Source organism: Calliopsis andreniformis, chromosome 6, assembly GCF_051401765.1.
Source record: "Calliopsis andreniformis isolate RMS-2024a chromosome 6, iyCalAndr_principal, whole genome shotgun sequence".
Classification (NCBI taxonomy): Eukaryota; Metazoa; Arthropoda; class Insecta; order Hymenoptera; family Andrenidae; genus Calliopsis; species Calliopsis andreniformis.
This window is the reverse complement of record NC_135067.1, coordinates 10,817,736-10,835,048: the sequence shown is the minus strand read 5'-3', so window position 1 is coordinate 10,835,048 and position 17,313 is coordinate 10,817,736. Positions and strand designations below refer to the sequence as shown.

At 34.9% G+C, this 17,313-nt stretch overlaps 1 protein-coding gene across 13 annotated transcripts in view; it reads left to right on the top strand.

The window, feature by feature from the left end:
• The window catches only part of Dnc (phosphodiesterase dunce), a 420,060-nt gene that overhangs the window by 333,852 nt on the left and 68,895 nt on the right, over nt 1-17,313 (top strand). The window contains exons 1-2 of one of the 13 annotated variants that reach the window (XM_076380418.1): nt 8,014-8,249; nt 13,744-14,274. The exons of the other annotated variants lie outside the window; for them this stretch is intronic. Coding sequence (XP_076236533.1) covers nt 14,102-14,274 — 173 coding nt within the window. The 5' untranslated portion in view covers nt 8,014-8,249; nt 13,744-14,101. Of the gene's footprint in view, nt 1-8,013; nt 8,250-13,743; nt 14,275-17,313 lie in introns of those variants that run through there. 13 annotated transcript variants of the gene reach the window in all.

The following is a 17,313-nucleotide window of genomic DNA, read 5'->3' as shown; positions in this document are numbered from 1 at the left end:
TTATTAAAATTTCTGCAACGCTGGCTCGAAGAACTTTCTTCCGTGGCTCCAAGCGGCTTAATAATAAATGTAGAAAACATGCTGGGATTTACGAGGGATAATGTTAGTAATGTTGAAAGATATTGGATATGGAAATTCGTGGAAACAGTCTCCATAATATGGAGACACAAGAATTTTTATGGAGCAGATGTATATAACATAGTCCCTGCGTTTAGATTATTTTTCAATGAACCTAATTATTGTTGTACACTACAAGTGATATTGTAGAAAAAAATACAGGGTTTATCATGATAATAAAATTTTTTAAACTTTTACCAGATTCTTTTTTTGTACAAGATTGATATACATATTTTCAACGAAGCAAATAAATATTAATATCTCATAAGAAACAGGGATGACATTTTATAATGGACTACTTATTTTCAATTTTGATTTTTAACGTAGCCATCCAAAAAAATTGAAAAATTTTGGCTACTGTATATCTTCATACGTAAATATTTGTTGACAAAATTCTGATTGATAGAAATTTTATAAATATATAGAGGCGATGAATTTTGTCATTGCCTTCGTATCATCTTCTCTCTGTTGATTATATTGGGAAGGCTAAAATTAAGCTACTTCCTAAATAGACCTGTAATAATCTCGTCGGTAACCTGTGTCCTCATGAAACAGGATGTTGGAAATAAGCTGGGTGCGCGTAATATCCCTTTAAAATTATAACCATCTAGGTTTATTAAATCCGATCTACTTTCTATCTCTAATGCTAATGTAATCGATGCACCATTCGCTTGGGATGCAACTTACTAACCGCCCGATAAAATTATCGTTACCGCCTGCAAGTCGTATCCTTCTTGAGTGGTTGCTCTTCAGAGCTATCAATTTTTTCAAAATTAATTTCTATCGGATTTTCTGTAGAAATAGTGAGATATTCAATAAAAAGTTAGAGCTGGAAAACATGGCAAGTAAGAAAATATTGGATTTCAAGAGCTGAGAATTTTTAATCGTAGAACATGTAATTTTATATATTTTTTAAATATAGTAACTTGTTGAAGAATATATTATTTAATTTCTCAGGTGTTCGATTTGAAATATATTTTTTATGTATAAGTTACTGTCACGAAAACATTCGATGAAAAATAATTTTTTTTAGATCGTACCTTACCATGCCAATAAAGACGTATGTCACACCTGCTAGAACTACAATATTTATTGGATATCGTTTAGAGCATCATACCGCATTAAAAAAATATGATTTTGCTCTTTAAACGTCTCCCTATAAATACAATTTTTATGAAAGTATCTATAGGCAAAACATCTAAAACAAAATTATGTTTGTAGACCGAATTTTATGGAATATCGAGTCCCAAGGATCTTCCATGTTCGAATTTCAATGTTTTTTTACATTGCTATGAATATTGTATTATCTTTACACATACCTCAGAATAATCGAGTACCGCCAATAATATAATACCAAAAAAGAATCTGTATTCTGTAAAGTACTTATAATGAAATCATTGCAAATCTGCACATTTTGTTTCACAAATAACTTCAACTACAGTCCAACCATAGAATATACAATTTTCATAAAGGGAAGCTTAACAATGTCTACTTTAGATTACATACATGGTGACGTTTCATTTTATTTCCAAAATAACTGATAAACGCGATCGCACGTCAGTCAATGGAAAATTGATTTTGTTGAAACATTAAAATGTTTCTACATATTCAATATTATCGATGCTTTGAAAATGGGTGACATGTAGGTATGTAGCCTTCGATGTTTTGATCCTGAAAATGGAAATTGAGATTTTGGAAAGATAGTGTAGACAGCAATATCAGTGACAACTGTTTTCAGAAACTAGAGCATGGATGATAATTATAAACAGAAAACAATACACTTGTAAAAAGTTAATGTCTTTGCAATATACTACATAGTAAAAATGAAGCATGTTAGAACAAAATTACGTGGATAGCAAATCCTACTTCCTCTTCTTTGACACAGCAAAAACTACCTTCACCATAATGGCATTTCCCCATTACTCTTAGTTCCACAATATTTCTCCTTGCTATCACATAATTTTACTTCAATTCTAGATACTAAAAAGCATGTAAAAATATTAATCAATCACAAAAGAAGAAATAATAAAAAGAATCAAAGAAAAGTATAACTATTGTTAGTTTAAGAAATCGAGAGATCAAATTTATTTCAAGAATTTTTGTCCATGTGCAAGTAGTATATTTTCAAAGCATGATCTCGTGCTCAAAGCATACACGTTTAAAGGATACTTGAAGGAGGAGCTTGAACGTATCACGGATATAGAAACGTTTTTCCAGGTGCCTTGTTCTCTGTATAGATTCATCCTTGAGGATCACCGCTAAAAGGAGGATACGAAGACTTTTACGTCTTAAATACCCCCGTGTTGTAACGTCGTAAATTCTTCCGCGTATGTTCGATGAGTTTCTTTTACGACTTCTGGCGTCCGCGTATCGCGCTCGCACAAGTGGAAGAAGGAGTTCTTGACACAAATCTGACGACCCTGAAGAGCGCGTAGGTGATAAACACCCTTAACAACCGCGTAGCACGCCAACCCTTTCGTGATCGATACCGAGCTTTCACTCCGACCTTTCAGAATTGCCGACATTTCTAATCATTTCTGAAAAGTCTCGAGGGGCTAATCTAGATTTCCCTTCATTATCTTGATGAAGAAAGGCCAATAAGGAGCTTTTAATAGTACCTTAGCCTGAGAAAATTCAATAGAGGAAATTGAATAATTAAATAGAACTTGTTTCGTGAATAAGTTAACTGCTAGTGTTATGTAAATAAATCATTTCCAGACTGTATTATTACTTCTATTGTTGACTCTATTCCTGATTCTATTGCTGATATTGCACAATGGTTCTATGTTATTTGATACTGATAAGTATAGTGTACAATATTAATAGTACAAATGTTAGTAGCAATTTATTAATATTCAGTGCTAGGTATCAGTAGCAAATATTGACTAGCTACTGATTATACTTTAAGAAATTAAGATTTCGTTAATGTTATGAGACAGCCTGTGTAGCATATATTCTTTCATACTCACCGTCAAAAGACAGCGCATTATGAAGATTTACCTGCTGTTATTAAAACTGATTAATGTTCCTCAGATGGTAACCGCTGTGTGTGCAGTCATGCCTTCAACGAAGACTCAAAACCACACAATTCTGCATAATCATGCGAGCGACACGTGTATTGTAATAAATTTGCCTTTCAGCTGCATCATTGGTGACCTAATTTTAGAGACATAACCGAGCTTTCCATTGAGTTTGGCTAATGGAAAATTATATTGACAGTGGCCATGGACGAGTCGGCGACACGCCTCTAGCCATTTATCCAGTATAAATCCAGACTTGATTCTTCGTCTTTCTTACCATTACCATCAATCACAACAACCATTGTGTCACGAGTACTTTCAGCCTATTATTCCATTTCATTTCTCTTCTTTGACCTAGCTAATTGAATTTTGAGGTCCCCCAGGAGGTAATGAACTTTATCTGAGGAAACTATGGTATTGTAACTGTACCAAAGTTGTAGGAATTTTAATATTGAAGTAATCACAAACAAACGCCTTCGGTGTTGAGATTAGAGGTCTTAGTACCTCCTTGTGCTATCGTTAATCTCAGATCACTGTGCATGTGCTTGGAACACCTGTGGGCGTTGGTACACAGGACATGGATCAGAAGTTTATGGTATCAGTTTGTAAATCTCAAAGAAATTAATTTAAGCAAAATTTAATTTACTTAAGATTCTGTTAATACTTTGTATTCTAATAATATCTTACAAATATCGATATTCTTTAGTCCATGTAAATGTTTATTTCTATTTTAGTTTACAATCATCATGGTATTAGTTATTTTAGTCTTGTTTACTAGTGGCGCGACCTCTTTACTTAATTATAACGTACATTATTCGAAAATTGGCGCACCAGCGGGCAGCCGTACGCTCGCAAACAATTGTCAAATTGACGAGGCTCACGTGAATTCGCGATTATTGTACTTACTCATTCCCACTTTCCTCGTTACGCTCGATCGCAACGTTAAGCTGTTAACAAGCTTTACAGTAGTATTATCGCAAGTGCTGGTGACGCTAACACAATTTAATGTTACAATTGCGAATTCGAGAAGGAAAATTACACTTGAACGCTTTGTACTGTGGTCGAAGTTACAGTTGTTAAATTCGTGAAACGTTCCCACATCTCGAATGTTGTTTAAATAGTTCGACTTCACACGTGGAATATTTGTCATATTTATCAAATATTTTCGAAACACTTTAATCAAATATTTGCTGAATATTTTGAAATTACTCTGAAAATATTTAGAAAATTCAAGTACGACTTTTCTGAAAGAACTTTTAATATTTTGTGAGTCTTAAATTCTGAATCAAGTGTCTTAGAATTACTTGAAACGTCCTTTTAAAAATTTGTTATACTCCATATCTATATGAAGTTTCATTAAAACGTTTCTGATTTTAGTGTTATAGAAGTATAGGCTGCAAGTGAGTTTTATTGTAAACAGAATATTAAACGCGACGTATTATGAGGATTGTAAACGCGCTCTATTTCAAGTGCATGGTAAATAAAAGATAGCAAGAATCGCTTCGCTAGTTCTTATTACGACTGCGAATTCTTAGAGACATCATTGTACTGGCATTGTCCATGCATTTAATTCGTATGCATACTTGTTGATTCTTATAATAGTTTGTGGGATTTTTTTTTTCAATTGCAATAGATACACAATTTTTAAAAATATCGTTAAATATTTGAAACCTAAATACATGTATATTTGCAAAAAGGAAAGTTTGATAGTTAAAGAATGAATAACTGCTACTGAGAACTATTTTATAAAATAATAAATAAGAAAATAATTTCCATTTACAATAGTCGTCACTAGTAACCAAAATGCAGGTGATACGATGTTAAAAAGTTCATATTAAAAAAATAAAAATAAAAAATAAAAAAGCAAAATAATAATAAAGTTTCAGCGAATCTAACACCAAAAAATTTCAAAATTACATACATATATATGAGTAGCCTTGACTTAAAATATTATCAGAAAATATTTCAAAGTAGAACACTAAGATATTTATATAGGTACATGCAGAGTTCATTCTTCAGATAAGAAGTCTTAAAATACTCCACAAGATAATACTCTGTAATTATATTTCTCCAAAATCGAAACAGGACTGCCTTCTATAATAATATTTATGATTACTTCGTGATAAGCTGAAACGTCTTACTCTGTCTCGATAAGAAAAGTTGAAGACTAAAATTTTCGTGAAGGGATCGTTCCTCTTGCAATATGGTTTACGAGTGGCGCGAAAGGATATATGCGAAAGTGCGAATGTAAAGCCTCCATCGCGATTTACGGCGGCCATAACGTCTCGTTATTTCGGGCAGTTATGCGAACCCGATGTAAACGTCGTTGCCATCGATTTTTCCCACGTCTCCCGAGGGAAACTAGCCTGCAGCGAAACGGTTGTAGCGGTTGACATTCTATCCCAATAATTGACGTGGCTTCGAGATGTGATCACTCGTTAAAAATGTTCCTCTACATCAGGATTTTCCTTGGATAGATAAATGCCATTCAAATTTCGCGCCAAATAGCTTTCCTTCGAGTCCTGATATTTCTGAGACTCCTTATGGTAGAATATCCTTCGAATTTAATTGATTTCTGTTCTTTTATCATGTGGATTTACTTTAAAATAAGGTCCTCCGAATTCTCGCTTTAAAATTTCTCACCAATTAGTCTTCATTCGCTTCCTATTACAGTTTGCTGCACATTCTCGACGTAGAATATTGCTTTCTAGATGTTTCAGTAATTTTTTCTTCATTTTCTGTCATTCCTAATTTCGTTAAATTCCAGTCAGTTAACAGGAACTTCCGCTCGAAACGGTTGCATTTTCGCGGAATTTCGCGAAGTTGCATGCATCGATGGAATTGAAATGGACTTAATTGGAATTATTATTACCAATCCTTGAGGACATAATAACCAACGAAGTTTCGAAAATTATTATTTCCTCGGAGGCTAATGGAGCAAATTGAATTCTTAACAATAATTACTTTTCCTTGCGTCATCTTTTTCGGTAAGGAAATGATTGTCAAATAGTCGTTTTCCTGTGATTATATCATACTTCTACAGAATATAGGATACATACAGTATTAAATTTCTTCCTTTCATCTTTATTTCACTCGATTAATAATACACGGTTGAAGTTCTTCTTCATTCAAAACTTTTGTCTTCAGAATAGTACTGAAAATTTCCAAGAAAAGGCATTAAAAGAAGTGAAACAATTAGGAATAATTAGGGAGAACCAATTCTTTTGCAACAGCGTTCCTTGTGCCTGAAGACAATTTTTTTCTCCAGCAATAGACGAACCTGTTCTCATAATTTTCGTGTCATTAGCTAATACAAGGTTTCTTGTTCTATGGCATGGTTTCTAACGAATTTCGTAATACTGGAGCCGAGGATTTTCCTTCGCGCGCAATTAGGCAAGCGTGACGTGCCCATTTTCTTGATGTTCTACACTTGTAATTTTTTTATTTTCTCAGTTACTTAAGTTTATTGCTTGGATCTGCGAAATATTCTTCAAAACCCGACAAAGAATTTTTTCGATTTGAATTATTCTTTAAAACTCCTTAGCGAAAAGGAAATAGTGTTTGATTATTATGTCTGTGAAGTACAAAAGTGCTCATGTCATAGACATAGTGGACTTAAATTAAATTTGTTACGCAATAATTGTAGGGTAATTTAAATATAATTCTAAATGGATGCAAACGAGGATCTCTTGGACACGAATCAGGCTCAAGACTCATCATCTTTTCATCCCCCTACCACACAAAACGAAATTGCCACTGTAATAATGATTACACATGACAGTAATACTCCTCACAGCGTGATGAAAGGATTCATATTCTAATTTAATCAATTCCAATGTAATGTAATGTAGAATCTAATGTAATGAAGCAAAACGTTCCACAGCAAAAGATTAAAATCTGATCCAAGATCTCCCAAACTCCCAAACTCTAAACTCAAACAGATTCCCAAGTAAAATCTCCGAGACAAGGATTAAAGAAGCAGATATCCTGCAATTCACGTAGCTGAGAAACATTTCACAATTCCCTTAATCCTATCTTAACTACCGCTACACGAAGCAGCAAAACTTCGAAAACAAGAAACATCCTCTTACCATTCACCCAAGTAACTCAGCTCCTCCAATCTCATCTTCGTTCGCCATCGCGCGAAGTAACAGAACTTTTCACGAAGAAAAATATCCCAACACTTGTTCAGGTGTTGGAAGACACTACTACTTCACCCGAAATCTGTATTCCCATAAATGAAAACGTCGAAGAAACTTTCCTCTGCCCATAGGTGACCAAGTAGGATATCCCGCTAGCGAAGATTAAGCATCATACGTAATAATGACAGCAATAACAATTCCAGTGAATCAGCTATCAGAATGATGAAGAGTCGTCTAACCGACATAATGTAGCCCTGGGTCCGGTCAAGAGGAAAGTATCCTCTTACCAATCGTCTAGATGACCGCCACTCTGTCCACTTAATCTCATCCCCGCCGCGAAACTTCGAAAACAAGAGACGTCCCCCCGCCAGATGACCAACACACCTACGTAATCCTATTTCCTCTTGCCAGGGCAAAACACCCGACCATTTGCTCGAATCTAGTCTTCCAGACGCCAGTGGTGACACGCAGGTACACATTACCTGTAGCTCCGTATAAGCAACAGCCGCAGGCACAGCCAGAGCCAGTTCATAGCCGGCACGCGACCGACGAGGATCGTTGGCGACGGTGCGCGCGAGCAATGTGCCGGTGTCCTTCTATAGGACGCGTGCCAAGACGAGGGCTAACAAGGAGAATTATTTACTAGCTGGAACAGTCGTTGCTCGACTCTTCGTCACGCCGGGTTGCTTATGGTTCTCTTGAATTTTGGCTCCTGGCGATCCTGGGAGAGAAACAATGGCGAAGTTTGGATTTTGGTGCTCTGTGGGGGGACTCTGACAGTGTGGGAGGTGACAATTAAGTGAATTTGTGCTTGGTGATTTTTCGAGGAATTTATAGCCATTTTTTGATTCGCTGCTGTTCTTTCTTGTGTGAACTTGTGGTGTGGTTCGACGGAGTTCCTGGAATCTTTCGCAAGTTTTCGTCTGTGGGGATACTTTGAAGTTTCTGGGGAGTTCTGAGTTTGCCTGAGGTTCGCTTTTGATAGATTCTGTATGATGTCACTTTATGATTGGAAAGTTCGCGGTTGCCCTTTCGATGGACGTTTGGGGTTTTTTGGGGGGAGTTAGAAGACATTGAGTGGTACTTTGAAGACGAACTTTGAAATTGATTATGGTTCGGTTATTCAAGTGAAGAACAAGAATGTTTGTAATGTAGGGTCTCAGGTCTCTATTAGTATCGTGCTCGAGCTTCCATCGCGTTAATTTTAATTAGATTTTCCTTAGTGTTCTGTCAGCTTCCTGACAAACAGCACAGTGGTAGTTCCCAAAGGAACTAGGAACATAAAACACCCTCAACATTTTATTTCTAGCTATTTCCCAATTTAGAACTACTTCTATCTAAATTGTACTTAATTTGTGACTGTAATCCTCTTGCTTATTACATCGATAACTCCAATTTTCTATAATTTTGCTTTCTGCTTCTCGGACCCTTTTACTATTGTAAACATAATCCAATATTAAATTTAAAAAATACTGCAATTTATATACCTAAAATATTACAATTTATTGAACTCAGCTGAATAACTAAAAGATCATGAATTGATTTTTGAAATGTCAACATTGACATATAATTTCAGAAGTCAGAATATCATCAGAAAGGTTCTTCGTGCTGTATTTTCCTTCATTCATATCATTGCGCTGAATTCTACTTTAAGTCGGTTCAAAACGCAATTTCTCTTAACGACCAGCAATTCCGTGAAACGTCACGTCGAGGGGGGTCAGACGAAGCGAAAGAGAAAATGAAATAATGGTAGGGTGGAAGAGCAAACGAATTGGAAAATATTTTTGTTCCAACGTTCCGTGGCGTCAAGTGGAATGAAGCTTTGCTGTTGTTAGAGCCGTGGCCAAGATGAGCTTTCACGTGAAATCAGGTTCAATGTACCGATGGTACAAATAAACAATTTTCAGTCTCGAACGGATCATATTGAAACGTATTGAAATGTTTCAAAATAAATGAATGAGAAAACCTTGAAACTGTAGCTGGAGTTGAGGATAATTCTGTTACATGAAGATATCTCAAGGTTCCTTCAAACTTATTTCGAATATCTCATACGCGTGTCGTAAATACGTATATTATGAGAATGAATAATAAATATCAGTGTCACAGGAATACTATTCATGTAGGTACAGTTGTATTTCAACTTCTATTTTATTTTAATTATTTTACGTATCTACATATAATGATATTAATATTTTTTCAATATTCATTAAAGTTTTGCTCGAAGGAAGTTTTGTTTAACTGGTTGAATAATTATAAACGATAGAGATTTTGTAATAGGATCGCAATATTTTAGCACAGAAAGAATTTTGTCATTATCGCAACCGACACTCGTGTTGATAGCGGCCCTGTTAGATTTCCGTATCAATGCAAACATTACTCGTTGATCGCGGTGTATCGTGCTAGGACATATCAGTGGCACAATTATCGATCATGTTTCTGTCACGATTTCTGATCCTGAGACGCAGTTAAGCACAATAAACTTCACATAAATATTATAAAATTGGAGCTAGAAAAATAGCTAAGCCATTGAAGTAGAAAGAAGAAATTGTGACAATGTGCTAGTTGCACATTAATTTCATCTTAAATATTTCAATCCATTTTATTTGCTGGAAATAACTACTCGTGTTTATAATTTACATGTAGGCACATGTAATCAGTACGATAAGAAATATCTATTGTTAATCATGCTGGCGATTTTACTTATTCTGATACCTTGTTCTACAACATATCAATTGCTTCGTTTATGATTAAACAATATTTAATAAAGTTCAATGAAATTCGAGATCGTGACAGTACATTAAAATTATGTTATATTAAATACTGGGTTATATTAAAATGATGCTTCTTGTGCGGAAACAAACAATGTTCAAAATAACAAATAATTCATGAGAATTGAAATCGACTTTAACTAAAATTCGCGTCAATGATATTTCCGTTCTACGTGGGTATCGGAAAATGAAAAATGAGAGATGGAAACATGGAAATTAATTATACGCAAAAATTCGCCTCCGTTGCAGTAATAAATAAGAATCGTGTATGTATTTTTCCTTTCATAAGTAATATTAAACAAAAGATCGATGAGATTAAATCGATGAGATTCACGATTCGAGTTAGAGTTAAGCTCAAAAATTACTCCTACAATTTTAAATCACGAAACCTATATTTCTCATCTAAAGCACCACTTTTTAAGATAAAAAATACATTTCGAATAATTCTTAGATGAACATTGTCTACAATAATTAAATCATCAAAAATTTTAAACAAAATAAACAACGAAAATTCGTCCTCTGAGTAACTCATTACAACTTCTACTTTCCTTTGACTAAATATCATAATTAAATTCTCTCATGTAGGTAATTCTTAGAAACTTAAAATTTCCCTGCAACACGTGTCAACAGCTTTACTCTCTAAAAAGACTCAACAGGTGCTTTGCTGATCCAAACAGTAGACTTCAATTCAAAGCACAGTGTAAGGCAGTATGTAGATTATCTCCTTCCCAAGTTCTCAATATCGAAAAAAAGTCATAGTCTTTACTCCAACATACAGTGATCTCCCTTTCATCTTCCTAATCGCCAACAAAGCCAGCAAAGCCAGCACGAGTTTTCTAATTTTAATGCAACGTGTCCCATATCTAATCGCGTCTCCATTTGTCCGTCGAGAGTTCGAAGCTGTTAATCTTTCACGGTCCCCTATGTAGCCGTTCCAAATTTACCCTGAGCACGCCTCCTCCACGTCGCAGATGCTCTTTAATCGAGCCCAAGTTTCAACCACCTAAAACTTTTTCCATTTCGATGTAAATTCTTCTTTCTTCCTTCATTATCTTACTCTTGCGATTTTCGCGAAAAGCTGAGGACTCTTCCTTCAGTTTCGGTGACTTCCGCTCTTTCTCATGGTTGAGCTAAAAATTTCGGTACACTGACTCAGTGGGGAAGCACTTCTGGAGTATGTTTCTCTGATAAAATTAATCTGGACATTGAACATTTTTGTATAAATATGAGGGAAAAGCTGTTTTGGGTTTCTTATTTTTCGGGATGTCAGTTTTATATTTTATATACAGAAGAATTAAATGTCATGATATAATGATAAATTTATGATTCATTAGTTTCTTAGTTTGTCGTTGAAAATATTTATGTATACTGCTTGTGATGTTAATTCAAAATGAAGTAAATAGCAGGAGCTTTGTTTGATAGGCTTGCTATTTGCACTCTGAACTTTCAATTTGGGAACAAATTTTGAATTTAGTTTATTTAGAAAATTTGAAAATTTGCTTATCTGGGAATTTGAAAATTTAAAAATTTGAAAATTTGAAGATTTGAAGATTTATAGATTTGAAAATTTGAAAATTTGAAAATTTGAAGATTTAAAGATTTGAAAATTTGAAGATTTGAAAACTTGAAACATTTGAAATTTAAAAATGTGAGAATCGACATTAAAAGGACAAGGAATCTCTAGGAAATGCCATGCATAACCGTAGTTGGGCAGTTCTGTAATCAGCTTCGTACGAAAGTTCCAAAGCAATTCCCATCATTCAGTCCAAATGTATATTTAAAAGTTCCCGCCAAAGTTTAAAATAATCGCGGTACAAAGGAACTTCAAGAGAAAGAAGAATTTTATTCCAATTTTCTTGCGTCCAAGTTTCAGGAATAATTTCACCTATTAATAAACAACACTATCTTCATTTTCACATAAAATACCGCAGCACAAAGCTTATGTTCCAAGTTTTATCTTCTTTCCCACGGTCTGTTGCATTTTTATGTACATCGAGGATGGAGAAAAAGAAAAAAACAATTCGATATCGATGTACATTTCATATGTGCCTGGAGATCATTGAAAGTGGAAAAACATTCCCTACACGAAATAAAAAGACGAAAGAGGGAACGTTAAAGCGCTATTGAACTAGTTGTACGCTTTCATATTTCTGTTTGTAACGTGTTTTCATATTTTTCAAATCCGTCGTTCCTAAAGAAGGTGGAAAGACAGTAAAAGAAAGGAAACAGTTTTCTCTATGCACTTTTACGTCAGACGTATGCATTTTCGCACGTTTCTGATAACTCGATACAATGAAACATTTCTAGGAAGAGTTAAGACGCTTTCGTGACAAATGTTACAAAAATCCTTTTTCAAAAAGATTCTTTTCCCTCTCGGAAAATATTTCTCCATCTTGGAGAGCTTTTTTTCTGGGAAAAATATTGCAAATTTTACAAAATATCTAGAATAAATAAAGAATTTCTATTAGTTGTTTTAAGTTAAATAAATTCCTCTTATATAAAAAATGTTCTAAATTTCTAAATGACTGTTTACAGAATACTTTTTTAGCAAACGTGAGCAATTAGATTAAATTTTTTAATTTCACGTTTCATCTTTAATTCAGATCAGAAAACTGTGTATTATGATGAATTAAATGTTGCAGCGATTTTGAAAACATTTTTGGCACGGGAAAGATTTCCTTCAAAACAGAACAGAAAATAAAATCACAAATGATGAACATTAATTCTACATTTCTTTTCAAAAATTCCTCAGAAGCCAAGTAAAACTTCGAATCTAAGAAATTCAGATTTCCAGATTACGTACAAAATAGATGTAATTTTCCAAAATAACGTGAAGAGAACATCGAAAGAGATAGAAAGTTTTTCGTCGTGCTACATTTTCGCGGAAGAGGAATCAAATTCTCGCTTCCCGACGAATCTCATACGGCGACTTGTTGTCCAGCTCATTTTCCTACGAAGAAATATACGACCTCGAGTTGAATTTAAAATGGAAAAACATTCGCTGGATTGCTTCCCTCAATTTTCTCGTCGATCTCGTCCGCCAAGTTTTTCCTCATAAAATTCATCTGTCCTGTGTCTTCGTCTTTGCAATTTCTTCTAGCGAAAATAAATTCTCTTCAAACACTTTATCGGGTAACCCTTTTTCGAAATTCTATTCAAGTGAAGTCACGGTGCAATAAATTTCCCGAAGGACGAGGGAATCAACGTTATCAGGACGCAATTTCTCCCCTTCGCTGATAAATACGCTCGTCGGAATTTGCAATTATCCTGGCTATTACAAAAGCTTTTTAAAAGTAGTTATTATAAGTTTTACTTTCGCTATTTTCACGTTATCATCTGAATATAATTATCTCGAGGGAGTATCCATCACGAAGAAGAACAATGTTTATTCATCGAAACGTCTGTTTTGCATTGAGATAGCTGTTTCTCCAAGCTTCACAGTATTCCCAGAATTCTACAAACTACAACTGAACAAGTCGTTCTACATAAATTTCGCCTTGACCTTTCGTAAAAAGGTTTCATTTTTTAACGAGGGCTTCATCATAGTAATATGCTACCCGAGACAGCATCTCGACAGAAATGTCGTCGAAAGGGCAGACCGTAAATCAAATCACGTCAAAAACTCGTTAAAATAACTAAATGTATCGAAGTTTGGAAATTAACTCAGCAGTCGGCTAAACTTTCATGTCTATGCAGTTGTTTCCATATCCTGAAATTAGAGGAAGAATTGCAGCCAAGGTTCCCAGCGTTTATCCGCTGGAATTGTGATTGGACGAAGGGAAGCGAAGAACGAAAGAGGAAAAAAACTGTCACGTTACCAAAGCACTGTCCAAAAAGTTGACAGAAGTCTACTTCAATCGTCGTACGAAGTTTGTGTTCGAAGGCAGGGAAGCAGAGTGCCAGAATACATAGTTTATTTGTGGTCGTTGAAGTTTCATGAATTTTGAGTGACGAATATTGGAAGGGTTCGTGAGTGAGAAGGGGGCGAGAAAATTGGTGAAAAATTATCGATGGAAAATTGCCTCAGAGGGAACGGCGAAGTTTTGACGTGGACATGAGCGACTACGCTATTCTCGTGCCACACGAGGTGTCCTCGAGATTGGCACGCAGAGATTCCGGGACGATGAGAGTGACACTTCCGTTGACTTCATTCAGGAGGCACAGTGGCTGTGTGTCCACTCTGGCAAGAGCGAAGCCTCACCCCAAACTAGTCTACGTGGCTGTCCCGTAAGTTTCGAAAACCAATTTTCGATGAATAACGACCAACCGAAGCGAAAATTTCTCGTCTATTTTTTCGTAATTGACTTTCTGAGGGTTCAATCATGTTTCTTGGCAACTGTATTAGGTATATGGTTACTCAGAATTTTTATCACCAAGGGTTATTATTTAAGTTCTCAGAATTCTGATCAGGAAGGGTTACTATTTCAATTCTTGTGCTTGAATGTTCAGAATATTTTAGGTTTTTAAATAAAACTTACCAGCTGGTGTTCTGTAGATATTATGAAAATATTGTGATGGGACTACTGTTATTAGAATATAAGAAACTATGTATAGTATCTAGATAATAGTAGAACAGAAAGTTTAGAATTTCTGGGTTTATTAATTTTTTAAATGGAGATAGTACAAGCACCTTGACTCTGCAATAAGACATATAAGACAGGTAAGAAAAATGTGCCATAGTAGTTTTCCCTATTAACAGATATTTTGTATTCTTTTTAACAAAGATTCATATTTCATGAATATTTTATATTTTATGTTTGACTATCAATGGGTTATTTATACATACAATACAATGTACTTTTTTTATTTTTATCTAAATGTTATATTAAAAAGAAAGGGCTGGAAGAACACAAGTTATAAAAAAGTTGCGTTTTTATTGTAGTAGAAGAAGCATTTAAGATTCAATGTTGACACTCGCAAGCGTTTACTCGAGAAAAGTACGAAGATAAAGAACAGTAGCGGAAAAGTATGGTGCGGTAGTTTCCCATTAACCGCCAGGAACATGATAGTCCGCGAAGTTCGCAGGTGTGTTATCTGTTCCGCTCAAAGCATCCGGATGATTAATCTCCCAGGCAATTACCGAGTGCACCCAAGTTATGTAAATTAGAGCTCTGACGCCTGTGTGAAAGGAGTCATCTCGATGGTGGATACAGAGCACTTCAAACATCAGGGGATGATGAATTTTAGAGAAATAATCTACTAATAAAGCTTAACCAATTTAAAAATGCTGAAGCATGGAAGATTTAAAGAAATTTTCCATTATAGATATGTATACTCGCATAAATACCATTTAATTCGTTTTGAATGTACACAGTAATCAGAGAGAAAGCAAACTCTATCATTTTAGATTAAAATATTCAGAGGTGTGTTAAGCGAATAATACAACAGAAAATTAACGAAACTCAACAAGAGGAAAAGTACAATCGATTAAATATATCCTATATTCAAAGTTAATCTACGAAACTTTATTTACAATCTAAAACCTATTAATCTGTAAATGAAATCAACGAAAAAATCGTTTATGTTTAACATTCTGCTAACAATATCTGACACCAAGTAGACCCAGTCTAAGGCTTAAAAAAAAAAAGAAAAATCCTATTTGATTTGCATACTTATTCCCTCTTTTAAATATTCGCCAATTCAAAAGAAAATTACAATTCCACTTACACCTTCTCATTTGAAAGCGGCTGAGGGAAGAAAGGGCCAATTATTAAGATTAAACCTACGTTCTAAAATTAATGCAAATTCTGTTTGCGTTGCGTTTGGTAGACCAGCCAGCCCTCTCTATCTTGTCGAACCTCAAGTCGCTGGTCAAACGAGCCTTTGCCACCCGCGAAAGAATCCATTAGGGAATGAGCTCGAAATAATGGCTTCTACCAATGATTCCTTTTAATTAGTCCACGCAGAGGGGGAAAGAGAACTCCGTACAACCTCGTGCAATTATACTAATCACGGCGGAGCGATTCATGATCGGGGGAGATTTACAATCCGCTCGAGAATCGTTGAGTTTAACGGTGGCCAACAAGAAACGATTCCGTTTTACGAGCCTCCATTGTAAATGTCGTGGATTATTGGCTAGATCAGCCTTTCTACGAAGGGAACCTTGACCTTTTCGTTGAAGAAGTATTTTTGCTTCGACACCATAGTCGAATTGTTGATACCACGTTTTTGAAACAATGTAAGATATGATTTCAGTGGAATTTTATTTTGTTATATTTTTGGATGTGCTAGTTTGAATATTTATTGTAACTCCATTATACAGAATCCATTAACCTCTAGATTAGAAGGAGGACTGCGATTGACAGTTTTAGCAACAGGTAGAACAGCATTCCTAGTTTTCTATTTTGAGATAAGTGTATCAATTCCATTAATTACAATTTTTTCTATCTCTCACACGAGACATCTCGTGATCCAGTCGCTATGTGTTAATTTGACGCCTTGTTCAGTTCGATAATTATCTCGAAACATGCAACTTGAAATAGTTTATCTTAATTAACGAAATTCGTCCCGTTATTATGGACTTTGTTCTGGCAAACGATGAGAGCATTTATTAATTAAATGTCATCAATTTTGTAATTTTCTCATTTTAATTCCATTTGGAGCAAGTCGAAATAGACTTGCATGACTAATCGATCAATTACTTTTAACCATTATTCAATTCGGAACGATGGTTTTTACGTAACGTGTTGGAGGTGCGGCAACCGTGAAACGGAAGTGACTTTTAATCACTTCTTTATTATTGGTTCTGCTCGGCGACTAATATTAGCTGTTGAGGTTCGGCCATGTTGGCTAAGCGTTACGATTGTCCCCCGTATCTCGTTCGCAAATTTACACTCTGAAATGAAGCATTTGCCACAATCGTTTGGAAACATGAATGTCTTCGTTCGAAAATAATTTTGTCCTTGTTTCATTACACCTAATTATATTAACATATTGCATGAATAATAACGCAAAATCTGTGATTAAAAAACTTGAAGAAAAGGTAGTCAAGTAACGGCGAGCAATCAAATTTACATATTTCTGTTTGATTTTATTTCATTTTTTATTGGAACTCCGTCAAGTTGATATATAAAAAAATTGTACGCGAAGAAAAGAAATTCAGTCTCCAACGAAGCTCGAAGATTTATGGTAGTCTTCACGTGCTAAACCATCATAAACTCAGGAGATTATTATGCAAAAGATTACGTCAGGAATTTGAATGAATTCAATTCGCGAGATCGATCACATGGACGTTGCACTTAAGGTTGGCGATCTTGACTAATTAAA